A 27,034-nucleotide genomic window follows, 5' to 3' on the forward strand; every position below is an offset into this window, starting at 1 on the left:
CGAAGGATGACTTGTCAAATAAATGAGTCATTGTCTTTTTCTGTTTTCTCCGTGCCACAAAGCATCATTTCTTAAGGCTTTTCTACTCTTTTCTATGGTGGACAATTCACTGTTTCATGGTTTTCGCACTACTGCCTCAGTGTAATTTTGGAACGCGCCTTCCGTAGTGCTCTTACGAAGCTCTTCAAATAAATCAATAAAGAGAAGCGACTAAAAAAACTTATTTTAAAAATGACTGAGTCCAGTGAGGGACCTGAGCAGAGCCTTAGCAAGGATAGGAGTTAGGACGTAAGTTACAAGAGGGAGTATGGTTGGAGACGAGAGGGGAGATATGGAGGAGTAAGACTGATGAATGCAAACTGAATTCGAGATAGAGTAAAAAGGGATTGCGAGATGTAGAGAAGAGCAATAGGATAGTGGCATGGAAGAAAGAGGCAATGACTTGTATGGGGGAAGATTGGCATGAAATGAGCACAGAGGGCTTCGGAGGAAGGAGGATTGGAGGTAGAACGAAGACTGATATGCGGAAACCAAGTTGGAGACGGTGATGTGAGGGCATGCCTTTTGGTCTAGAAAGCCTGTGTCTGTCTCCAGTCTGATCATTTAGGCGTCATCTAGAAGATGAATATCCTGCCTCTGGAATCCATAGCTGGTCGAGGACCTTCGCCTATGTCGGATGTGGAAGCCTGGATTGAAGCTGATCTCAAGATATGTCCTCAATATACGTATACGTCACAGTGTGATATTGTGATGACAGACCTCGCTTGCAGTTCTTACCTCTATCTAAACTCATTCATCGATGGACCATAATGACAGACAGCCAGAGGCATACCTTCCAGCTGCCACCACCACCACTCATGCACAAGGCCTACTACTCACGATATGCGATTGGTGGAAGGTTTGACGACCCAGCCTCCCCTCTGACGTTCGTTGGGATAACCCACAGTAGGCAGACCAGTCACAAAGGAAGAAGCTCATGGACTTAGAGAATGCATAGGAACAGAATGCGCCAACACAGACAGGGGGTGCTAATTGAAACTAGGGTAGAAGACACACACTTTGGTGGAGGATCACAAGACTATTCCACCCCTCCACATAGTAGAAATCTCCACTGGGATAAGAAAATGCAGAGCACCAAACTCCCAAAATTGTGAAGCGAAACAATATTTGTTTTGCTACAGAAAAGGAATCTCCTCATTCGTAGCTAAAAATGTGATGATGGAGTCTGTTTTCAGCCTGATAAAAATGGACACTTCTCCAAAGTATGTTCATGGGCTTATTGTGTGAGGAGATGTGGTCAGTGTTGAGCCCCGCCTGCAAGCAGTGAAATTCAGACAGCAGCTCCCTGCCCACAACGACCACTATCTATTCCTGAGATCCTTGGAAGGGGCTGCTTTGCCTTTCGCCTTCTCACGCTTTTGGCCATTCCTTTCCTCAGAGTTGAACAGTATTTGTTATCTTAAACTATCTTAGTACTGCTTTTGTAACTGGATGATGGACAGCCCCACGACCAAGGCTGATGTAAAATAAATATATTTATATATTTAATAATAAAAACAAAACCATACACAGAAGCTTATGAAAATCTTTGGCAACAGGCTTAACCTCCTAATGTATAAAGATGGGGCATGGATCTACTACTCCATTCATTGAGTTGCAGAATTAGTGAAGTATTAGGGAGAGTGCCAACTAGAGGTTGAAAGGTGTCTTCTTCAGCTTATAATGGCGGGGAATAAACTGGGAGATCACCGCCTGGTTAACCTTCCCTCCACAGCGATCACTTGAGTCCAAGTTGACCCGCTGTGTTCTACCCTGGGTGGGCAGTAGACCTTGCCAACACAAATGCAGCGCTCCAATAGACCAGTTGCAGTGCTAAGCTAGCAGACAACCACCAGTGTGGAAATCTACCTTCGGGGACTGAATATTCATTTATTATCCTCGGAAGGGTGTGAGACAGCAGTGTTGACCTCTGCCCACTTTTACATTGAAAATCTAGCATTCCATCTGATCTCTCCAGATATGAAGTATCTGTCCCATTCCAGGATCCTGTACAAATTCAACCAATACCCTGCTTCCGACACCTGTAAACAGCCATGGTATCCTTTCCTTAATGCAAGCAGTAGTTTCACGCTAGGGAATTGTAGGGTCTGGGGAGCTAGTATCAGTTTCTATTCAAAGTGAAAATACAGTGATTTGCCTTTGAGGGGAAAAGTCTAAAATTCCTGTAGTTTTTGTAGGTAAATACTCTTTTATGAGAGGGAGACAGAAAAGTGTGGGAAGATGTCTGTAATATGTACTACATATTCAGGTCAAATCTGTGCAGGTCTCAAATATTTCAAAGTCTCTTCTTAGTTACATGAATCATATTCAACTCCTGAATCTAGTGCTCCTTTCTCTGCCATCACTGCTTTAATCTAGCTGCTCCCCGGTTTCTTTTCCTCTCTCCCATTATACACTCTTCCTTTTGCTTTAAATAAGACCTCGCTTTCCCCAAATTAAACCTCTAAAACAAAGTGATCTCCCAGCCCTGTAATATGATGTTTCTCTTGTAACGCTTCTGTATCTGTAGCTCTGTAACACGGGTCTATTGTATATATTCATGGTTGTAATATATTGCCCCCTGTGTTTTCTTTTTCCATTCTACCCTGTCCTTCTCTTCCTCCATTCACCTTTTCCTTCCTTTCACTTTATAGTTTCTCTCTTCTCTTACTAATCCTCGCCTTCTCTCTCTTCTGTTCTGTTTTTCTTTCTCCTCGCCCCTTCATCCATGCCTTCCTAATTTACGTTTTCCCTCTCTTATACATTCCCATTCTCCCTTTTCCTCTGTTAGTCTTCCACTGTTCTCCTCCATATATTCCTCTCCTTATCTGAAACCCTTGGTCTTTGTCCATCCTCTTCCCTTAAGTCTTCTTTCCCCTCACCCCTTTCCTTTACATTATTTTTCCTGACTTTGTTACTTCTTTAGTTTTCTTAACTGGTTTTCTGTACCACTCCTGTTATCTTCCTAGTTGTCCGTCTCTCCTCTCTCCTGAAGTGTTTGTTCATCCTTCCATCCCTTTTCCCTCATGCTCCCTATTCCATTGAGATCACTTCCTACCTTCATGTTCTATTTCCTACTCAGTTTGTTTTCCATCTCACTTTCTCTCCTTCTATCCAGTCCCATGCTTCTCGTATTTTCACCCTCCTATTTCTTCCCTTCTTTCTCCTTTTTTGCCATTTCCAACCTATTGTCTATCTCTCCGATATTCCTGTGTTATCCACATTTCTCTTCCTCTCATTACACCTGGCCTGTTCTCCTCTATTTTTCCTTTCTGCCTTTTCTCATTCTCTTGCTATCCATTCGTGTCTGTTTTCTTCTAGGCTTTTCTTTCGTCTCCTCTCGCTTCTTGTAATTTCTATCCCTTCACTTTTCTTTCTTCCTCCTCTATTTGTATCTCTTGCATTTCAGTCTCCCTGTTTGCTTTTTTAACTCTAGAAGTGTATTCACACTTCAAAATCAAACCACATTTTTAACAAAAACATTATTCCATAGCTGTAAAGAAACATTTCACAACATTAAAAAGGATAACTTGTTTTTATGAAGTGCTTCATACTTCGATCCTGCCATTGAAATTACATTAAATAAGAGGCTTGCCTTATCCAATTTAATAATTTTCAGTTTTCCAGAAGGATGAACAGCAGAGTTTGCCTTACTTAGATTCACATTTGTGATCTGCAGATGACAAGCATTTGCCAGGCACGACAGTTTAACTTTCTCAGACATCTTGGACATTGTACCCATGCTAGGCCATCAAAATAGATCTATGAATTGCAAAAATCTGACCAATCATTACACAAAAAATTGAAATCATCAAAAAGTTGAAGATTTAAGCAGCAACTTTAATATGAATTCATAAAAAAATCTTGAAGTGTCCTCGCTAAATTTAAGACCAGAAGCAAGTTGGTGAATACATCCACATCTCATATAATGTAAAGAGCTAAAAAGAAGATGACATAATTCTATAATAACTCTACTCAACCCACAACAAATGGCACACCCTTGAATCACTGGGGAGATGTCAAAGTACAGCGATGACTCCTAATGTAAGGCGGTGGCTAATAGTCAAGAGTATAAATAATCTCAAATACACAGAATCTTCTAATAGGTCACAATATTTATGCTACCACCAGAAAAGGCAACGCAGTATTGATAATAAAACAGTTTTGTGTAATTTTAATACGTCAGCCGTTTGTGACAAAATGTGCCAGATGACTTTTGTGTTTTCTTTCAAAACATGACTTGGGCCCCTGTCCGGGAAATGGATATAACTCTAATGGTAATACCATTAATGCGTATAGAAGGTGGGTGAGTGTTTCAAGAAATAACTGAAACACTCTTTCTGCTGTTCACTTGGCACTCCAATGCCACCATGAAAAAAGCCTCCAGAGAGAGTTCCAGCGAGATGAGGGTACTGGCAGGTTTTCGCCCATTATTAGTACAACATCTGTCAGTAATGTCAGCATTACTTATGAGAGAGCTGCCACGCCACCCTCTCCTGTGACAGTGCTGCCACTCCACCTTCTCCTGTGACAGTGCTGCCATTCCACCCTCTCCTGTGACAGAGTTGGCACTCCACCCTCTCCCGTGACAGAGCTGCCACTCCACCCTCTCCTGTGACAGTGCTGCCATTCCACCCTCTCCTGTGACAGAGTTGGCACTCCACCCTCTCCCATGACAGAGCTGCCACTCCACCCTCTCCTGTGACAGTGCTGCCATTCCACCCTCTCCTGTGACAGAGCTGGCACTCCACCCTCTCCTGTGACAGTGCTGCCACTCCACCTTCTCCTGTGACAGTGCTGCCATTCCACCCTCTCCTGTGACAGAGCTGGCACTCCACCCTCTCCCGTGACAGAGCTGGCACTCCACCCTCTCCCGTGACAGAGCTGGCACTCCACCCTCTCCCGTGACAGAGCTGGCACTCCACCCTCTCCCGTGACAGAGCTGCCACTCCACCCTCTCCTGTGACAGTGCTGCCTCTCTTCTGACAGATCTGTATCTCCCCTCTCGTCTGTGACCCTGCTTTCTTCCCACCTCTCTCCTGTGACACAGCTGCCTCACCTGTAATAGAACTGCCGCTCTCCCTCTCCTGTGGTAGAGTTGCCTCTCTCCTCTCTCTTCTGACAGAGCTGTAGCTCCACCTCTGTCCTGTGATAGCTATCTCTCCACCTCTTCTGTGACACAGCTGCCTCCCCACCTCTCCTGTAATAGAACTGCCTCTCTCCCCCTCCTGTGACTCAGCTGCCTCTCCACTCTCTCCTGATACACAGCTGCCTCTCTCCTGTGACAGAGCTGTCTTCCCACCTCTCTCCTGTGACACAACTGCCTCTCCACCTCTTCTGTAATAGAACTGCTTCTCTACCTCTGCTGTGGTTGAGTTGCCTCTCCTCTCTCTTCTGACAGAGCTGTAGCTCCACCTCTGCCCTATGATAGCTATCTCTCCACCTCTTCTGTAAAAGAACTCCAACTCTCTCCTGTAACATAGCTGTCTCTCCCTCTCTCTCTCTCTTGTGACAGCCCTCTCTCTTTCCTGTGACAGCCCTCTCTTCTCCCCTGTGGCAGCCCTCTCTCTTGCCCCTCTCCTGTAGCAGAGCTGCCACTCCAACCTCTCCTGTGACAGAGCTCCATCTCCTGCAACAGCTGTCTCTTAACTCCTGTGACAGAGTTGCCTTTCCAGTAGTGCCTGTGCCACCGCTGCCTTTCTACCAGTCTCTCCTGTGACAGAGCTGTCTCTCCCCTCTTTCCTGTGGTAGAGCTGCCTTTCCCCTCTCCTCTAACAGTGCTGTCTCTCCCATGTTTCATATGACATGCTGGCCTGGCCTCCCTCCCTTGTGACACCTAAGACTGGTTCAAGCCAGTATGGGCCCCAGAGACTAACAGGAGCGCCAGGTCCACCCTGCATGTAAAACCAAGAATCCCCTCCTCGGAGTTCGTGCTGGCTGCTTGTCAGGCTCCCCATGGGTTCTATGCCGAGGCAGAGCCCCGTAGCCGCCCTTTCCTTGGCTTTGGACACAGCTCCACACACCCCTGCACGTGACACAGCTGCTGCTGTTCCCCTCTTTTGGACATGGGTGACTCTGGCCTATCTGTGACACAATGTCTCTAGAGACAGTACCCTCCCACTCCTCAGTGACACAGCTGGCCCATCCCTCCCTGCTTCCCACAGCTGTCGCTGCCCTGAGACCTCTCTGTGAAACAGCTGTCTCTGCCCTCTGTTCTGCCACAGTTTCCTCTGTCATCCTGTTTCACCCTCTCTGTGATGCAGCTCCCTTTTCCCATCCCCTGTGACACAGTTGCCTTTTCCCCTCCCCTGTGACACAGCTCCCTTTTCCCCTCCCCTGTGACACAGCTCCCTTTTCCCTCCCCAGTGACACAGCTCCCTTTTCCCCTCCCCTGTGACACAGCTCCCTTTTCCCCTCCCCTGTGACACAGCTCCCTTTTCCCTCCCCAGTGACACAGCTCCCTTTTCCCCTCCCCTGTGACACAGCTGCATTTTCCCCTCCCCTGTGACACAGCTCCCTTTCCCCCTCCCCTGTGACACAGTTGCCTTTCCCCCTCCCCTGTGACACAGTTGCCTTTCCCCCTCCCCTGTGACACAGCTCCCTTTTCCCCTCCCCTGTGACACAGCTCCCTTTTCCCCTCCCCTGTGACACAGCTGCATTTTCCCCTCCCCTGTGACACAGCTGCATTTTCCCCTCCTTAAGTGAAATAGCGGTCTGTGCCTTCAGCCCTGTGAAAGAGTTGTCTCTCTCGCCCTCTCTGGTGACACAGAAGTCTCTGCCCTCCCCAGTGGTACATCTATCTGCCGTCCAGTGTGGACAGCAGCCTGTGCCCTTCCCCTTGGCACAGCATCCTTCCTTTCCCCCGTCGTAATCTTGCCCCTCCTTTACGACACCACCGTCTCCCTACCCTCCTGGTGATATCACTCTCTTCCCTCAACCTGTGACGTGTCACTGCCCTCCTGTATACATGCCTCTGCCCTCCCCTGAGGCACTGCAATCTTCCCCCTCCCAGTCTCACTCTTTCCCCTCCTCTATGGCACCACAGCCACTCCCCTTCCCTGGTCCCATAGCTTGCTTCCCTCGCCTGTGATACAGGTATCTCTGCCCTCCCCTATACAACTCTGTATGCCCTCCCCGGTGGCACATCGACCTTGAACTCCTCTGTCGCGCAAACCCTTCTCGTGTATGATACCGCCAACTCTCCATCCCCTCTGGTGACACAGCTGTCCCTCCCCTATGACCTCCTTAGTGACACGGGTGTCTCTGCCCTCCCCTGTGACAGAGACCTATCTCTCCCCTTTGACATGGCTGCCACTCCCCACCTTCCTGCAGCTTCCTGTTGCTGATGTGCACCGTGCTCTGCGTTGGAGATGTTTGTTTTTCAACACCCTACCTGGGAGGAAGCACAGCTGGTATTGCCAGCCTCTGATTGCTGGGTGCTGATCCGAATGCTGCTCCACCCTGGCCTTCCTACTCCTCTGACAACAAAGAGAATGCATGCCATTGTGTAGCCTGATTCAGAGAGCTGAAGAGGTGCCCTTCAGTGTGCGCTAACACGGTCTCTGTGAAGCCTCACGGCTAGGCCTGGAGACAGGGGCACTGGAGGAGGAGACCGAGCCACCCTACAGATGGACCGTGGGCTGGACCATTCCCCAGCTGCTCTACTTTCTCAGCACTACCTCGTCCCCCCTAGACTCCACCATCCCTTACCCTGTGCCCCACCACCATGGATTCAATCAAAGCAACACATTATTAAACTAGACATTTAACACATTTCTACTAACCACATAACCAAGTACAAGTAAACAACTATGTACATCCGGTCAATAGAAGTAGCAGGCCCATACGAACGGGGCGTCCAGGTAAAGAAAGCGTCACAATGTTAAAATTGTTATGGAAAGTGATCTTTTACTCTTAGCCCGTGGAGTCTCTTGGGTCACGGTGAACCTAAGAATCAGTTGTTTTTCGCAGCCCCTAAATAATGAGTTGGGACAGTCAATTCTAGCGCCAACAACAGGATCCACCACTGGTGATCTGAATAATTCAAGAGTGAATTGTTACTTTCCTCACACATGAGAGAGATGTTTTTCTTTTTCATAGAACATGAGAATTATTTTTCTCCTCCACATTTTCCTGAAGTAGAAAATAATTTCTGGTGGCGGACCCTGCCACATTTGCTGCGTACCTGGATCTCTCAAATGAAGGTTTGGAAGTGTAGAGATACATCATAAGGCATGTGTGACATGTGGGGCCCCTCAAAGTCATGACTCTGCTGGTGTTCACCTCATTTGCATCACATTTCCCTGATGACCTGCAGACACTTCTTGGGAAATTCACATCAGGTATTCTGTCTTCCGATTGCGGAAGAGCTAAAGGCGTGGTAAAATGTTGGATTGCGGCAATGACACCTCTACATGCAGAATTGGCTTTGTGAGTCACCTATCAGTTTTTCAGGACAGTCTTCGATGTTGTCCATGCACATGTCTGACTTATGCACCGAGAAAACTTTGTAAATCAGGCCCTGTGTATTATGCATTCTAGTAGTAAGGAGGTGTGGTTCCATCTCGCACCCTCCCTCAGCCAGAAGCCACAACACCACCCCCTCCCTCCCGCCCATAAGAACCCTGCCTCACAAAGATGGAGTTGTAGACCAAGCAGATTTTAGGAAATTGCAGAAGACAAGAATTCTGACAGACCAGGTGAGCCAAGTAATTTTTATCTTCCATCAGTATTATCTGTGTGTGTAAATTTCATGGCTAGATAACAGATGAAGCTGCAGCTCTGGGGCATGAAGGGTTACAAGATGATTTAGGAAGAAGAGGAAATCACTGTAGTACAGGGGTCTCCAACCGTTACTTTCCTCCACCTTCCTGAAAATGTTCACGTGCGTCCAAGATTGATTTTGAAAAGGTTCGTGCAGACTGGTGAAGCGGGTTGGAATTACGTGTAAAGTCCCAAAGGTGCACTTTCCCTCAAAATCGATCTTCTACATAATGCTCTTCAAGGCGAATTGAAAAGGAAGGTCAGCCATAAACAATTTGCCATTCTCAAAGTCATTCAACTGATCCTTTCTCTCACCCTCACTTGGCAGTCAATGCACTGAATCAAAGCAGCATGGCGAGGAAGGAAGGAAGGAAGGAAATTGTCCTCTTTCCAAGGGAGGGGTAGACTGATCTGTCCTGCTGTCCTCGTTTGACACCCGGTGCATCACACGAAGCATCAGTTGCTATGATCATCGATTGCATCAGTGTTGCAGACTGAACCGTCTCCATCTTTGTGGATTTCTATGGTTGTTGAGTTGGGTGTAGTGTCTTCGCACATGTCACTGAACTGTTGAGGAGGTAATAACATGATGATGCAGCGAGGGGAACTGCGTGGAAGCGGGAAGACCACAGACAGGACAGCAGCACTATACTAGTGCGCTGAGCAGCATGACACCTGATTTGACAGAAGTCAGTTGTCTTATTTGCATGATGGTAATCATTTGATAAGTAGGTGTTCCCTTTCTGCAGGCCTCTCTATCGTCTTGTCTGTAATGCCAACGACACACTGACGAGCTGCATGTAGTAGAAAGTACAGAGGCCATACGCTCCAACATGCAACCGGAGATGGGAGGACTGCCAAGTGCATTCCTTTTCATATATATGAAAGAACAAGCATTTGCAATGCAATAGGTCTCGCATTTGCGACAGTTTAAGCTATTGGCATTGTAAATGACAATGCCTCTTATTTATCTGTTTTGATAATTAATACATAAATAAAAGGCATTGTTATTTACAATTCCATTAGCTGAAACTCTTGTAAATGCGAGCTCTATTTCATTTCAAAGAAGCTCCTGCCATTGTTGCTGCTTGGCTATCGAAAACGCGCATGGCGCGCTGAATGTTGCAGGAAAACATATTGTGTCTGCAGTAGGAGAAACTCACTAAAAAAAATAATACTTGCAGACTAAATAAGACATACCGTGCAACAACAGACGTAAAAGGGCCAGTCCTCATGGGGAGTTACAAATGAAGACAAGGCAATACTAAGGAGGGACTAACAAGCCTATTAAGGTATCAGAAGCCAGCATTTACAAAGGACCATGACACAAGCCAATGAAAAATATGGGCGGGGAGTGGGCGGAGCTTCAACTCCATACTTGAATACAATGTCTCACAGAGCAGCGCATGTACTGCCCAGGCTCGACCTAAAAAGGAGGAAGGCCCCATGCTGCCATGTGAGTGGAACAAGGACGGTAAGCTGACCCTACAGACTTGCCTGAGAGAGACACAAGGTGGCATGACACCTACTCCCAAAAGCGCCAGAGTGCTCAAGTAATGCCTCCTTCTCATACATGAGCGAGCAAGAAGGGAGGAAGAAGGAAGGAGCATGCAAGAGGGAGAGAGAGGAGGAAAATAAATAAGCGTGGGATGAGAGAAGGCACCTGCAGTGTAGAGCAGGTGGGAGCCGCACCCAATGGGTAGAAAGGAACTTCCCTCATAGAAGATGGAAGCGAGCTAGAGATGCCTTGCATGGAAGAGGTCAGAGTTGATGGAGGTTGATGTGGAAGAAGGAACTGGGTTTGTAGACATCCTGTACAGTGAGTTTTTAAGGGTGCGGTGAGAGAAAAGAGCGGGCTGGGAGGAATTACTGTGTGTTAGGAGCATTCCTGAAGGAACGGGTCAGATGAAGACATAAAAGGTAGGAGGACGAGTGTGCACCCTGAAAAAGGAAGGCTGAAGCACGTTTTTTTTTAACAGTAGGCTCTGCTGAAGCATAGAATCTCCAATAAAGGGAGTCCTATGGGAGTATTTATGAGACTAGGTAAGGAACCAGGGTGTAAACAGTGCCAGATTTTTTTTTTAATGTGCAGGTGCCCAAAGTTTTTCTTAGGTGCGAGCCTATGGTGGTGCCACATACAGGGGCTGAGGAATAGTAAGGCTGCCTATTATTGACTCCACCTCATACCTCTTTCTTACACCTCTCTATTCTTCTGGTCTCTTTATCTCATGAATACTGAGGCTGCCTGGTCTCGATTCCACATCATGCCTCTGTCTTCCACCACCTTACACTTCCTGTCTCTTTATCTCATGAATGCCGAGACTGCCTGGTCTTGATTCCACTTCATGCATCTTTCTTCCACCACCCTACACTTCCATTCTCTTTTTCTCATGAATACCGAGGCTGCCTGGTCTTGATTCTACCTCATGCCTCTGTATTCCACCGCTACACTTCTTGTCTCTTTATCTCATGAATACCGAGATTGCTTAGTTTTCATTCCACCTCATGCAGCTTTCTTCCACCAGCGTTCACTTCCTGTGCTTTAACTCATGAATACCGAGGCTGCCTGTTCTTGATTCCTCCTCGTGCCTCTTTCTCCACCATTTTGCACTGATGTCTCTTTATCTCACTCCTATATGTTCTCTGTCATCCCCACTTTCTCCTATCGGCAATGTTTTCATATTGGAGTAAGGGATGAGGAGAAACACATAGTTTCATAGGAAGGAGCATGTACATGGGAAGGAAGGTGTCCCACATCCGAAAGGTGGATGCTGGCACTCAAGCATGAGATACGAAAGAGACATGAGACACAAATGTGGATGAAAGAAAAGAGACGGTATGTGTAAGAAATAAAGTAGTCTGCAAACATGAGACAAAGAATGGCGATGAGGGCAGTGTGGTGGACAGTGGGAGGTAAAATCGAAGCAGAGGTGTAATTATTCAATGGGCCTTGGTGGTACGCACACTGCAGCAAAGAAGAAGGCATGAACAGGCAGTCGGGCACATATCTATGCACGGCCGCACGTAGACACGCATTCTTTATTTAGAACATGTGTGACAACATGCTTGGGCGAATCCAAATGTCAGTTGCAGAGGGGAATCCCTTTTCACAGTCCCCTACAGGACATTCCATTTCTCCCAATGTTTAGATCAAACAAAACACTGTCATGAGAAAGATACAAGGACAACAACAAAAGAAAGCGAAATAGGAAAAGATGGTGGATGTAATACATCAATGCATCAACCTGATAGGAGCAGTCAGCACTAGAAGGCAGTGTTTCTTTGCTGTTCATAGTCCTTGTAACGTTGAGATGGGGCATCAGTGAATATTGGTGCCAACCAGATCGTGGATTAGTTTCGTCCAGCATTGGAGTTGAGTCTTGGTCTTGTGGAGAGTCCTTTTTGACATTACTCACTCCTTTTTACCGAGGTAGGGTACCTTGTACAGATTCCGTTGGGTGAGACTGCAGGCTGGACCTTCTAGGCTACTGCGGAGGTTGCGCTGCTTGTTTGAGGTGCGAGATGCTGTGAGTAATGCTGGTTTCCCCTCGAATTGGAGTTATTGTGATGCTCTTGACCCTCGAGATATATCACAGGTGATGTTTGAACCAAGGTTTAAACTTTCCTCCCTATTGACATGTGCGTAGCAACATGGGGTCACCAACCTTCAGAGCTTGAGTCTTTGAATTCCGGCATCAGCTTAAAGCTTCATGGTTCTTCTATTTGATGGCTTTATTGGCTTCAACTGTGGAAATCCAGGACGAGTGATTCAGGTCAATTTCTCTGGTCTCTGTCCCTCCAAGCATGGCAGCTGGATACTTGTAGTGCTGGCATGCAGGGCGTTATGATAATCACATAAAAAAAATATGTGTAAATGGCCGTCTGTATGTGGTCATTGTCGTAACTCTGCTATGTGGATCACTTTATTTAGAGTTCGCATGAACCTTTCAGCTTCTCCGTTTGCTTAGGGCCACCTTGGCATTGTTCTTCCATGTTTCACACCTAGAGAGATGAAATGTGCTGGCATCTCTTGTCTGTGGAAGGGTGTCCTATTATCAGTTTGGACCTTCTGTGGAACGTCATGAGTGGCGTATATCTTCTCAAACTTCTGCACCACTTCCTCAGCTGATGTTAGGTGAAGCTGTTTGATTCACATATACTTGCTAAACTCATCTACTACTACAAGCAGGTGTTAATTCCTTGGCAGCATGGCAAAGTCTGCACTCAGACAGGTACATGGCATAAGGGCATCCTAGGATATTACTGGTGCTGGCAGGTGCGGCTGTGCCACGACTTGGCATGACGGGAAAGCTATCGTCTCTCTGACATGGGTGTCGAAGGCTGGAAACCAGACCTTTAGTCTTAGTCTTATTTTGGTTTTGACAGTCCCTTGGTGGGTCTGGTGGACGCTAACATGAGCGAGGGGATAGGCATAGAGGGATCCCTATGCGCTGATCTCATGGAATCAGACCATCTTCCACTAGTGACAAATCGTTAAGAATGTAATGAATTGCTTGAATCTGCATTTGGGTTTTGGGAGTCATAATTGTGTGTTCTTACATGACGGTCCACCAGTTATTGGTCCAGAGTTTCCTCTCACTGATTCGTGTCATCTTAAGGGACTTGGGTTTGGAGTTATCTGTAACCATGCGGACGTATGCTTCTGTTTCTTGAGTGAGTTCATGTTCTGCAATAGTCGCAGCTCTATAACAACAGAGCACATCATTTTCCTGCCCTGATTGACATTATTCCTTGGAAGAGTACTGTTGGAGTTGCAAGATCTACTTTTCGATCTGAGATGGAGTTTTGGACTTTGATCCTTGAAAAAAGAGCACCAGGGCTTCTGATCTGTACATACTTGGAAAGTGTTTCCGTAGAGGTATAAGTAGAAATGCCTACAGCCCTTCAGCAACACTGCAATAGCTTTTATCTCTATCTGACAATATCTCTGTTCTGTTTTCCGTTAAAGCCTGGCTGGCATAAGCAACTGGAGCCCAGACATTGTGTGCTTCTTTTATATTAGCACTGCCCCAAACCCCGTGACATGCGTTGACTCTGTTTATTTGTACGGACTGTAGTATCTCATGTTGGTGTCTGCTGATAGAGCTGCCTTAGTGTATTCCCATTTCAATGGTATGTTGACCTTCAGTAGGTCACGTAGGGGTTTCATTAACGCTGTAAGGTTCTGTATGAACCTACTGCAGTAGGTGACCATGCCCAGGAAGCTCCTCATTTCTGAAACATTGGTCGGTGGGCATGGCACCCAGACGTCGTGGACTCTTTGGAAGTCTGGGGAGATGCCTTTTTTAGAGACTCCGTACCTAAAGAATAAAACGTTCATGAGAAATTCACACATATCCTGATGGAGAGTCAGGCCACTCTGTCAGATTAGGCTGTCGTAATATTGTTCAGTGGTGGTGGAATAAACTGGAATGTCACCACTGATATTTAGTATTCTGTATACACTGCACAGCATTTCTTTGATAAAATTCTGAAACACCTCTGTGCTGGTGATGCCAAAGTTCATCCTCTTGTAGAGTTGCAGTCCTATGTGTGTCGAAAATATGGTAATGTATCCTGAATTCTTGTTGGAACTTAATATGATAGCCAGACTTCAAATATATTTTCGAGAACCACTTGCTTCCATTTATGTTATAATGGTGGGTGTCAGGCGGCGTTCTCCTTTGATGGCTTTGTTCGGCACCCGGATGTCAACAAAGATGGAACCTGGTTGACTTGGGTTTCTGGGTACAACTATGTGGGAGGCCCATGGGGTACATTTGTCTACCCTCTCTATGATGACAGCCCCGTCTAGTTTTTCGAGCTCTGACTCGACTTGTGCTTAAAAGTGAAATGGAATCCTGCGGTGGCAGAGAGTTAGGTGAACAAAAAAGGCATCTATGAACTCATTTGGGCTTACCTGGCACAGGACGAAACGCTCATATATAAGGTTCGCTTGTGTGGTGAATTGCACGTTTAGAGCCGTTAGCGCGGTGGTGTAGTCAGTGTCTGGGCGTGTAAGAAACCTCTTATGCAGCGGCACCAAAGGAGCCGCTGCAGGATCTCAGAATCAGGAGGCGCCATTACAGTGAGCCAGAGTCGCAGCATCCAGTTCAGCGTGTGCTCGCACAAGAGTAGCGAGACGCGCGACCCAAGACCTCATCAGGTGGATTGAAGGGATTGCAGGATACCGGCATGCAGTAAGCAACAATTATGACAGCGCAGCAGTAAGTGCAAGGCAGAGACTGCTCTTGGGTTGGCATTGTCACCGAAGCCTTGTTGTAGGGTTGTGAGAGCCCGCAGTGATATGTAAACTGCATCAGAAAAGGAGGCAAACACAGGTAGTCAGAAGCATAGCTGCATACTGCCACATGTATTCTTTACTTGTAACACAGATGACTGCACACATTAGGGGGAGACTAAGTGTGTCAACTGCATGTGGGAATCACTTTCACAGTTCTCTACAGGACATTAAAGAGGATCACATTTGAAAAAGGGTAGAGGGCAGGTGGCAGACATGCATGAGGCAAGGAGGCATGGCTAACGCACAGAAGGGAAGGTGACAAGTGCATGAGGCAACTATAGAAAGGAGAGTGGAGAGGATGTGGGATGGAGCAAACCATGTGCAAATTGAAGAAAAGAGGAAATGCGGGAAGCCTTAGGCTGGCTGAAAGGCAGGTGCAAGGTGTGCAAGACGGAAGGACATGGTAAAAGGGGTCCGGTATTGGCATGAGAGCGTGAATGTAGGAGCCAAAATAGAGAGGAGTTGTGCATCAGATTTTACGATTGGGTCAACATAAGTGAGAGGGAGGTAGATTGTGCAAGATGAAACAAAAGATCAATTTCCTGAGAAATTCCACACTGATCAGATAAAATATAGGTGAAGAAGAGCAGGTGATTTTGGGGCTCCAATGATGTAGGGAGGACGAAAAGGGCAGTGAGATGGCGGTGGGAGACATTTTCAAGTCTGACTCATAAAATGGGTGTTTTGTCTTGTGGGGTTGGTGTTCTAACCTGTTCTACCTGCATATTCCTCCACCTCTTTCGGAGGAGAGGGTCGGATGAGGAACAGCGCTAACACACCCATGTTGTAAGTGAAGAGACCAACGCCTGTGAGCCTCAGAATGCAGCTTGTGTCCAGGGAAGAGTGCCAAGTGTACCACTCCCACAGGCTAGAAGCCAACCGAGCCTCAGAAGGGCGATTGGCTGGCGCCGACATGTGGAACTGACTCACATTATCTGCCTGACTGCAGGAGTGAGCCTGTCAACAAGAGAAGAGAATCAAAGTGGGAAGGGAAGGATAGAGTACATAGGCATGAGGCAGACAGAGTGGCTTAAATTTAAAGGTAAAAAAAAAAGTTGGAACTAGGACAGGGCTGGCAATAGTAGAAGTTGAAGGCCCAGGTAGTCCCAATCCCCAGCAGGTCCTTCGGATGCTCCTGAAAGTACGAAGGAGCGCTGCCGCTGCAGGAGGTGCTCTGTGCAGTCAGGCCTAAACTGGCAAGTCAACCAAGCATAGGCTGTTGGAGAAAGTATGTACATGTGTGTCAATAGTGTCATACCATCACTTACAAAAAGATTGACAAAATCCCCAATCAGTGATCTGATGGTCCTAAAGTCAGGTTTTTAATGTTTGAATCAAATGTAATGGTCTAACAGAAACTTGCTCAGCCCCCAATCTGAGATTCCGTTAATGTTAATGGGTCGATTTAGAAGGGTCAAAAACGAGTATGTTCTCATTGTGTTGAGACACTCTGTCCGCTCACTAGGGACTTTCGGGTACCCCATAGTCCTTTTCAGAGTTCTTCGTTAGGAATGAAAGTCCCCTCCAACCAACATCTCATTCTTGCTGGCCTGACGGCTCTCCTACCAGGAGCTGAGTCTGTGTCCCCATCGTCACTTTGGCTCAGAGTTGTCGTCTGTAATAAAGATATGCAAGATGATGGTTTTTTGATTTATTGGCTCTTGCAGCTTCCAGCAGAGCTAAAGATTTAGTAAAGAATGTCTTGTTTTAATTTACTATTCAGCAAAGCCGCTTCATTTAGTTTATCTGGGGGCCCCGTTATACTTCTCCTATCTAGTAGAAAACTTAAGGTTTGCATATTAGACAAATTAACGAGGAGTTTGACCCCATGTTGGTAAATTTACATTTCATGACCCGGCTCTACCCGAGGGCACGTTGTTTTGTGGATCCGAAAGCTCCAATATCTTTCCATGCTCTTTGCAATTGTTCTATTAGAATCTATTACAGTTGCTTAAAAACCAAAATATACTCTGAGAGAAAAAACTGACGGCTATTTAAAATAGTAATGCACCGAATGGAAGTATTATATTGTCTAATTACCACCTTTTTTTTGTCCTTCTCTGTTCTAGTCATAAAATTATTCTCCACTTAGGGAGCCGAGCGCCCCATTACCTAACCATTTTAAACTACACCAAAAATACTTTAAGCTCCGCCTTCTTCCTGTAAATGACCTTAAAGGATTTATGTTTGTATACCTAGGCTGAAAGAGATCAAGGTAGAAACATTTCTGCTTCTGATGCGAGGAAGGGGCATCGCAATACTGATCATTGGTATGTATTGGGGGTCTCCTCGTCCCTTTCCTCCTCTCATACTTTACTGTTCGTTAGGATTTACGTACCATGCATGTCTTTGATCTCACTGACCTGAAATAAAAGCACATACCACACTACAGCCTGCTCTCACCACTCCTACTTTAATAACACTGGAAATAGGAAATCAAAGTCACATTGACCCTGCAGCACAGCAGAGTCTGGGACCCATTGTCCAGTGGAGAAGAGACTTCAAAATCCAGGTGGTCGTGCAAGACAAAAGCCAAGGTAGTACCCAAGGTTGCTGCCATGCAGATGTCTGCAACAAGGTGCTGCTCCTTTCTGCAAAGGAGGTAATCCTCCCACTGCTTGGGAATGGTAAACCTACCTAGACCAGCAAACAGTCAGCTAAATGACCATCTATATCCACTGAGGCGTTGTGGAGCAGGAGACCAAAAGCCATTACCTGCTGCTCCAAACTTAAGAGATTGTGGTAGTATCGATAGGAAGCTAGCTGAGCTAGAAAAATACCCATTATGTGAGCAAAGTCTATCAAGCGAAGGCGGGTTTTAAATCAAGATGAAAGAAGATACCTACTGTTTCAAAAAAGAAAAAACCTTGAGCCAACTTACTGGACCTCGCTGTCAAGAAAAACCCTAAAAAAGACTCCTGGACCTTCAGGAGTTCAGGCCTTACAGCTATCCTTCGCAATTTGTGGTCAGCATGAAAAAGACCTCCAAATTGAATCTCTCAGGATCGGTTCAAAGGGAAGATTCTGTAAATATGTCCATTCCAATGGAAGAGCCCAGGTGAGACAAATATTTAATGGTTCGACATAAGCCCTGAAACCGTCCCGTGACTCCCAGTTTCAGAACAGTTCTCTCCAAGGCTCTTTTGAGACTTTCAGGGAGACACACTAAACTAGTAAAATAAAATCAGCCAGGCTCAGTTCCAACTCTCCTTAACAAGTTAGTGAATCAATGGTGCAACACAGTTCCAAGGTCTAACTTCACACTTGTGGCGCCATGCCTGAAACGAAGCCGGCTTGATGTAACACTGATTTCCTGTTTGGTCAGTTATTAAAGTTGATGTGTTAGCAGCAACTGAGGTGTGGCTTGTGTTTTTGATCTCCGCTATTAAAGCGAGGGCATGCTGCTTGGGTCTATCCTCATGAATAAGAAGGAATGGGAAGAAGAAGAGAATGCATGAGCGCTTTGTCTTACGGTGATGATGTCAGTGCTGTGAGACGCGTTGCTCTTGCCGTAAGCTCTAGTGTGCGCCTTTAGGGTTTGTACTTGAGGGTTGGTGTAAAACTGACTTTCCAGCCATATGTGGGCAGAGATGAGGCAGAGCATGGTCTAAGAAAGCATGATTGTTCTTCTGGGTGGGCCAAGGTGGATGTGGCTTGAAGTGTTTCTGCAAGACCACAGGCATTCATAGCAGGGTAGTCTTTATTGAGGAGCAGGAAATAAATCCAGGTTGGCGAGAATAACTTGCTCTTACACCAGTTGAAGTTGTATTGACTGTGAATTCCAGAAGAACGTTATGTTTTAAATACTGTCTTAGAAACATGCCGTAGCCAGAATATTGACTGCCGTAATTTTGTAAAAAAAAAATGTTTTAATATACTTTTGATATATAATATATGTATACACATATTTAGCACCTCCCAACTCCCTTGTGAAGAGAGCACACAGACAGGAGAAATTTAAACCTGTTCAATGAGTCAGGCAACTTTTGATCCGGTGACACAGAGAGACACGTTTTGGCTGCGCAACATCCTTTTTCAATCTGAAAAGCACCATTTTGATGACATAATACCATAGAAGAGGAAGATATACTTCGACATACTCATTAGTAGTATTTACATCAATTATACAAATCAAATCCTACTTCAGGACGGTTACCATTATAAAAAAACATTTTAACATTTGCATGAACGGTATTGTTAAAATTTTGTGCAGCGTAGATCACGTAGTGTCTCCTATTGAAACCACACAGGTCAACATTAAACTATACCCAAAAAATGCCGCTAAGCGTAGCTAGACAAACGGACACGATCTGCACTGGTTATTATGTGATTTTAGATTCCCATTCAGGTACAGTTTGTTTATAAGGTTTTTGCACACTCCACTGCAAACTGAAAAATTATATGTCATATAAAACTGATATTTAAAACCAAGACATACAAAACAGCTATTCACAGCAATACGTGCCGCCTTCCAATCACTGGCCGCAAGGCCACATCCGCTAGCAACAATGTATCTGGAAACTCTCTGGTATCTGCAGCATCTCGATCGCCAACCTATTCAAATCAGTCTCAGTTTCCCCATCTAAACACATGAATGTCTCCAAACTGCCAAACGTTTAACCTTCCATAAACTTGTATTGTTACAGTCTTACTGCAGATAAGGCGGCACTTTAGAGTAGTAAATCATAAGATTAGCAAATCTTCTATGCATCTCCCAGTGGCATTCGCCACTGGGTAGTTATAGTTAGAACCACCTATCCAACTACAGCACCATTTGACAAAACTTTCCACAAAAGTCTCATCCACCTCAGCTGCTTCCAGGAAAATGTCAGAGTGATTGTGTTTTCCGCATTCATTTTACCATAGGCATTTTAGACACAGCTCGAGCCCAAACAGCTGAATGGATTTATCCCCAAATTTGGCAGAAAGCTAGATCTTGGTCCAGAATGCATGCTTTTTGTTATTTGGTTTAAATCCGTTCTGTAGTTTTCATGAATTTAAGGCTCAAACACTTAGTGTATTTCATCTTAGGACTTGGGACTCAGTCCCTTGTTCTGTAAGAAAGGTCAAAATATGCAAGGTAAAAAAATATATAAGGATGCAGGGTAGAGATACCCTGCGGTCTAAAACATGTTTTAAACATGTGACTGCGTAGTTGCGGTGGATCTGCGAATCTGCTTTAGTTTTTTTAAGGCACAGTCTCCCGCCCTTTCCAAAAATATCCCCCCGGGGTGGGCCAGGGCCAGAGTGGAGCTGGGCAATTATTTTTATGGGGGAGCTGGGCTTGCAGCCCCCTCCCCGATCTTGCTTGAGGCCCTGGGGATCCCATCCCTTGGGTGATAATTAATTTAATGGGGAGCGGGGCATGGCCACCCTCCCAGAGCCTACATGAGGCTCCGAGACCCCATTCCCCGGAGTCAATACTTTAATTAAAGGGGAGGCGCTCCCTGTTGGAGTTGTCCGAGGTTCTGGGGACTCCATCCACTGGTGCCGATAACGAATTATAGGGGGGAGGTGCACGCCCCAACCCCCCACCGTATTCTGAGCCATTCTATGACCCCAGGAACCACAACTGACAGGCCCGGTTCAGTGCAGTATCCCAGGCAGTCCACACCCGGCAGGAGCAGCAGATGGAAGCACAAATGTTTCCCCCTGTCACTTCTTATAAGGGCAGGGAAATGTAAGAATTGTTTGTACCTGGTGGGAGTAAAAAAAAAAAAACAGCTTCTCTGGGGCGGGTGTAGGATGAGTACCCTACAGGGTTGCAGGGACCATGGGGCTACCCCCTCAGCCCCAATGTTACAAATGCTGTGGGGCACCCTGGGTGGGCACCCGGTAACCCAATTAAAACAATAAAATAACTAACTTTACCAGCTCCTGCGCTAGCAGGGAGCCGGCGGGCAGTGGGGATAGTGCTGGAGAGTGCCATAGGTGGCTGCCCTACATACTTTTTCTTTTTTTTAAATAGTGTTTGCTAGCTTCTGCACAGCCCTGTGCATGGAGCAGGCGGAGCCATGGAGGTTGACCCGCCAATGTCCCCTAAGAAAAAAAAGATGTAGGTGTCCCGAGTGGGCGCTGGGGAGAATGCATTCTTATAGAACTTTCAGAATGTCCCCAAGAAGTCTTTAACAACCAGACCACTGCGCTATCTTCAACCTAAAAAGCGATGCTTTCTCATGTCCCAGAATATGTCTGTGTTTTCAAATGTACATTGAACATAACTTGGGACAAATATTGTTGCCATTGTTTGTTATGTGTTCTGTGCTTTCAGTTTTGTTTTTTGGCAGGAGACAATTTTTGTGTGCGTTTCACTCTTTTGTTTTGATTTTATTTTTTAGAAGTCGCTTGTTTTTATTTTTTAATTTCTACTTTTGATGTTGCATGGTTTACAACAAAGATGATATATAAACATCTTCCTCAAGATAAAGCGTGCTCGTTCTCCATCATAGCTCAAACTCTCCCACTACACACTATCTTGAAAATCGCAGGTCTCTTACATTACCTATCTGCTGCACTTAGATGTCACAACTTATATTTTAGAAAGCAATATTAGGCTGATATAGAATTTGTTAGACGGGTGCTCGTTTACCTTATAATGCACTTGTAATAAAGTGACTGGCTAGCCTTACCTGTCTGCCAAACTCTAAAGCAGGCCCTTGGACATTTGTTGGTGTCAACGAGTATTCAAAACATCAAAATGTTTTAGTTGAAAGTAATTTTCTAAAATACTTAAATACCTTAAATTGTAAACATCAGTTTAAAACAAGGAATATCTTTTCCACATAATTCATTGTTTTTCTTCTGCTGCTATTGTAAATGCCAATGCTTGGAAAAATGTGCTGGCATTGGCAAAGCCTCTAGCAACAATCAGCCATCTTGGAATGGTTTTACTGTTTCAAGATGGCCCTCAAATTGCATGTAGATGCAACGTGGTGGCCATCTTGAGGCATAGAAAAGTAATGGTTCAAGATGGCAGCCATTGCTATCTGTTATACCACACATTGTGATGCAATTTTGTGTAAGAATTTGGCAAAGCCAGTAGCTGCAGCCGAACATATTGGAAGGTTATTTTCTATGCTTTCAATATGGCCTCCACATTGCATTATGGCATTACTTAGTAGGACTCTTGGCAGCATATAAAATAATCTTCTATGGTGTGTGAACATTATTTTCAGCACTTCCCCCTAGGAGCACCATAATGTACATGAAAGGTGACAGCTGTCTTGGAAGTATACAAAATAACACTCAAAGGTGACCATGACTGTTATTGCAATGCTAGCGCATTGTTGGTAAAACCAATGCCGGCAAACAACCAGCATTGCAAATGTTGAACAATAGGGTTTTCCATTGCTTCTCACATGCTCCATTTGAGATCCCTCTCTGACCAAGCTTGTCATAGGCCTCCTGATGCTTCACTTTATTTTGAAATATGGTACCCCCTGAGCAGTTAGAAGGCATAAGTATATGGGAAATCTTTCAATTTACCAAAAAAAAAGAAAACCTTAATATTTGTATTAGTAACCAAATTATTAGAAACCAGATAATGTAAATTAAACTTGTTTCTTCTTCTCTAATACAGGAACCTATATCGAATTATCAGAGGCTGTTATCAATTAGCTGTACTCTTGTTCAATATTTTTAATTTTGTTACATTATTTTGGGTTTGTTTTATGTATTTTAGTCGGATTAGATGCGTTCACATTATTTAAGGAGTTATGTGTGATTTTTTCTATTGGAAATGGGAACCAGAGGCCTTATTTTCCTTGTCTCAGGTAAATTAGGCAATCAGAGGCCATTGACTTTGTTGTAGGAGAGCTATGATAGTTGAGGCAGTTGTCTGATTTGCGACTGAGCAAGGTAATCTGAGTCTGCTTACTGAGTTGTAGCGAGCTAGGCAATCTGAGGTCATTGTCGCCCGTATTGCAGCCAGGTTTGGGTATCTGAGGTCATTGCAGTCCATGTTGCATCTTAATTAGGAAATCAGGACCATTGTTGTCCATGTTGCAGCCATACTACCTAATCTGAGCCATTGTCATCAATGTTGCAACTGAGTTAGAGAATCTAAGATCTTTTCTGCATATGTTTCAGGTGAGTTAGGGAATCTGGTGCCATTGTTGTTCACCATTGTTGTTCATGTTGCACCAGAGTTACTGAATTTGAGGCTACTATTGTCCATGTTGTAGCCAAGTTGGGGAACCTAAGGAAGGTGTCTTTGTCACTTTGTGTCATATTGGTTAGTTGTGTCGAAAGAATGATGCTCAGATGCCGTTTCTTTTCTTTCTTAACAGGCAAGACAAGCTGAAGGTGCATATGCGGAAGCACACTGGGGAGAAGCCCTACCTCTGTCAGCAGTGTGGCGCTGCCTTCGCTCACAACTACGACCTGAAGAATCACATGCGCGTGCACACGGGGCTGCGGCCCTACCAGTGCGAGAGCTGCCTGAAGACTTTTGTCCGGTCTGACCACTTGCACAGGCACCTTAAGAAGGACGGCTGCAACGGGATTCCATCCCGGCGGGGGCGCAAGCCCCGGGTGAGAGACGTCAGCGGCCTAGCGCCCTGTGCGCTACCAGTCAACCCCGGAAGCCTGGGCACCCCGGTTCCAGTGGCACAACCAGTGGCCCAGGACATCCGTGAAATCGGACAAGAAATGCACTTTGAGAATAGCTCCAGAAATGAAACTCCAGCCGGAGAGAATGTAGAAGGGAGCTTATCTGGGGAAATTGCCCCAAAACTCTCATAAAAACCAAAAAAGCAAGATATATATATAAATTTAAATAGATATATATATATATATATGTATGTACAATGAGGTGTCACAAAATCTAATTAGCACTTTCCTCTTTATAACTGTAGTATCTTGACTGACTCTCTCCCAACTTCAAAGAATCTTGACTGTTCAAATTGTTTTAACAGAGAGAGAGAGAGGGTGCTTGTTCTGAAGCCAATGATATTTTTATGAAAGAGGTGTTCTCGTAACACACAAACTTGGAAGACATCTTGCTTGCCCATATCAGTGGAAGGCTATTTGCAAACTAGATTTTATTTTTAGGGTGGGCCAAACAAAACCCCCTTACTTTACTTGAAATGGCAAAACTCTTGGGGGTTGGGGCTACTTAGGAAAGGAGTCTGTTTCTAGGGTCATGAGAATATGGGGGTGGAAGGTTGGATGGCGAGAGGGCCAATGTTGAGATGATCGCTTTCACAACTTAGTGAAGGAGTATGTCTGAGAAATAGACCCCAGTTTCTCAGAGGCCTTCCGCGTTCTTAAAGGAGTTTCTAGTGAGGATTCTCCTATCACAGTTAAAGCACTCGGTGCAAGTTCCTGCAATGCCATTATAGCCTTCTGGAAATTTTCTGTAGGGTGAAACACAGAAGCTCAGGCAACTTTCATGTATCAGCTTACACCCTCTCACATTATATAATTTAATGCATGGAATTTCAGTTGTTTTTAACCTACAGAAAATTTGTTGGACACACCGATACAGTGTGAAATAATCCTCCGGTGCAGCTTTCTACTGAAGTTTCTATGCACTTCCAGGACAAGGTTCCTTAGCACCTGCCCGGGTTTGAAGAGTATATTTAAAAGCTGGGGCTCTGTTGTGTGTTTGCGTATTATGAGATTTGTCAAGAATTCATTCCTCTTCCTGCCCTCTAGCTTTCAGTGCTCATCGTCCTTCCGTTCTCGTCTAAGTACAGCGATGCTAGCAGTCAGCACTTCTCCCTCAAATATTTGTGAACGTTTACGATGGAGCACTGAATGGTGTTTTCCATAGCTGATAGAGCGCTTAACAGAATATCATAATAGATCTCTGCTCTTCTTTGTGAAGGGTTGGAATTGAGGACACTGCAGTTGTTGTCTCTTGTGGGCTACATAGTAGAGTAGTGTATCCGGATGACTCTGTGTCGCCAGGGACTCCCTGGATCTCATTCCAGACCCTCATGCCAGTAGTCTTGGTTTACGTAGACACAACCAAATTACAATTGTTTGTAAATGGAAAGCCCAGGTTTGGAAGCCTCGTGTTGCCAACACCATGGTTGTACCATAGCGGCACGTATTTAAAGACTTTCTGTTCCCGGAGTCTATTGCTAGCGAGTTTAAGAAATTGGATTCCATTTCATTCTTAGCACTGGTTTACAAAGGATAGTAGGGAGGACTTGAGTGTGAGAAAAGACTGTGTGGATCAGAAGAAGAGTGTGTTTTGAATATGGGGAAGGATTTGTGTGGCATGTTTCCAAAGCAATATAAAGCTATTGAGTCTTAGTAGTAGGGATAGTATCGATCCGATGGCTTTCCCTTTATCTTAACCCTCAGTGAGAGGGTGTTTACAAGTGGACTTTAACAAATATATTTAAATATATATATAAGAAACCATTAAATGGCGAGAAAAGGTATAGAAAGAGCAGCAAAGCAAGAAGGGGTTTATTTTTCTACTCTGTGATATAAGGTGGGTGGGTTATATGGGAAACAGAGAAAATAGTGGTTGGAAGGGGTGGGGGGAGGTTTGTGGGGGGGAAAAAGGGGAGGAGGCTTGTGCTAATTAGTTTATGTGACTTTTATCTGACCCCTCACAGTGGATTGCACTTCTAAAGGAGGCTTGAAAATGTAGGCAGGAATTATGGGTTCTATTGTGTTTTTATTGTTTTTCCTTTTTATTGTATTTTTAAAACAAATGTCTTACAACCAGTGCTGGCAAAGAGGGTACCCCCAGACGCATTCAGAATCCCATGTCCATCCGACACTCCAGCAGCTCTCAGTAGAGCTTCAGCCTATTGGGTTACACTATGGCAGACCAATTCTTCTTTCTACCTAAGTTGGGAAAAGCCAGTCTGCACTGTAACCTAAGGTCTTAATTTTCATGTGGGAGGAGGCCGGCAGGTTCGCACGTAAACAACCCTAAACATGGCTGCCGTTGACAGATACAGGTGATAAAGGTGGTTGTTGAAAAAGATCACTTGAGTTTTCAAGTCCTGCCTGTTGGCATTGCAATTTTCAGTTGACCAAAGCAACATACCCCCTGTTTTTGATTCACACGCAGAATGGTTGTTTTTTTGTGGGCATTGGCTGGCTTGGTGGGGCCGGGTGCTTATTATACGATAGGCTGAGGCAAGAGTGTAAAGAAGTGGAAGGGTGTGTTAGCACTTGTGTTCCGGATATCGTTGCAGAATCAGGACATTTTTGCTCTAAGCTGGTGAACATGTAAGCTGGGAACTGAATTAGTCCAGGTTTACTAATCATCTGACATAAAAATTGTGACCCACAGTGCAAGGTTGATGCTGCCGTGTACTTTCGCATGTTGTTGCCTCTTCATCTGCGCGACATAGCAGAAGTGGTCAAGTCTCAGCCCTCCTTCAGCTCAATGTGTTCCCGTCAGGCCAGAACCTATCCTGTTCCTTCCACACATCTATTTATTTGAAAGGCGCTGAGGCCTCGAACAAAACAGGGACATACATTTGTTACCTTGGGGAAGCACCGTGGTTTGGGTACCGTAAATGCAGACTCAAAGCTACTCCAAGATGGAGGATGCACATGAAGCATTCAGAATCGAACATATGATCAAACGCCGAATCCCACTTAGATTTTCTCTCAGCGTAGCTCTGCATATGTTTCGCCCAATTAGATTTTTCAAGGCTGACAATCTGATTGAGCGACGTTGTATTTTAATTTTTTGGTGTCTTCAATTGTTATCTACTACATCAGGTGACACGCACCAGAGATTTTTCTCCTTACGCACAGAAGTTGCCTTTAAGGTTTTAGCGGGATTTGAAGTAACACATTTTAAGAATTTCCTGATGAAACCCCATGGAAATAGTGAAAAGAAGTAGGAGCCATTTCTTCAAAACACCAGATGTACATATGTTACTCTGCTGTCTTTGTCCCTCTAGATTTTTTCCACTTTCTGAAAGCTGCAGTCCTTGCCTATATTGT

At 45.1% G+C, this 27,034-nt stretch overlaps 1 protein-coding gene across 2 annotated transcripts in view; it reads left to right on the forward strand.

Annotated features, from left to right (window-relative positions):
- The window catches only part of ZBTB7A (zinc finger and BTB domain containing 7A), a 96,076-nt gene extending 70,498 nt beyond the window's left edge, over positions 1-25,578 (forward strand). For both annotated transcript variants that reach the window (XM_085639518.1, XM_085639519.1), the window contains one exon: positions 23,395-25,578. In XM_085639518.1, the coding sequence (XP_085495644.1) occupies positions 23,395-23,848 (454 nt within the window). In that variant the 3' untranslated portion in view covers positions 23,849-25,578. The remainder of the gene's footprint in view (positions 1-23,394) is intronic.
- The last annotated feature ends 1,456 nt before the right edge of the window (positions 25,579-27,034 follow it).

The sequence above is a fragment of the Triturus cristatus genome, chromosome 12, assembly GCF_964204655.1.
Source record: "Triturus cristatus chromosome 12, aTriCri1.1, whole genome shotgun sequence".
In the NCBI taxonomy this organism is placed as follows: domain Eukaryota; kingdom Metazoa; phylum Chordata; class Amphibia; order Caudata; family Salamandridae; genus Triturus; species Triturus cristatus.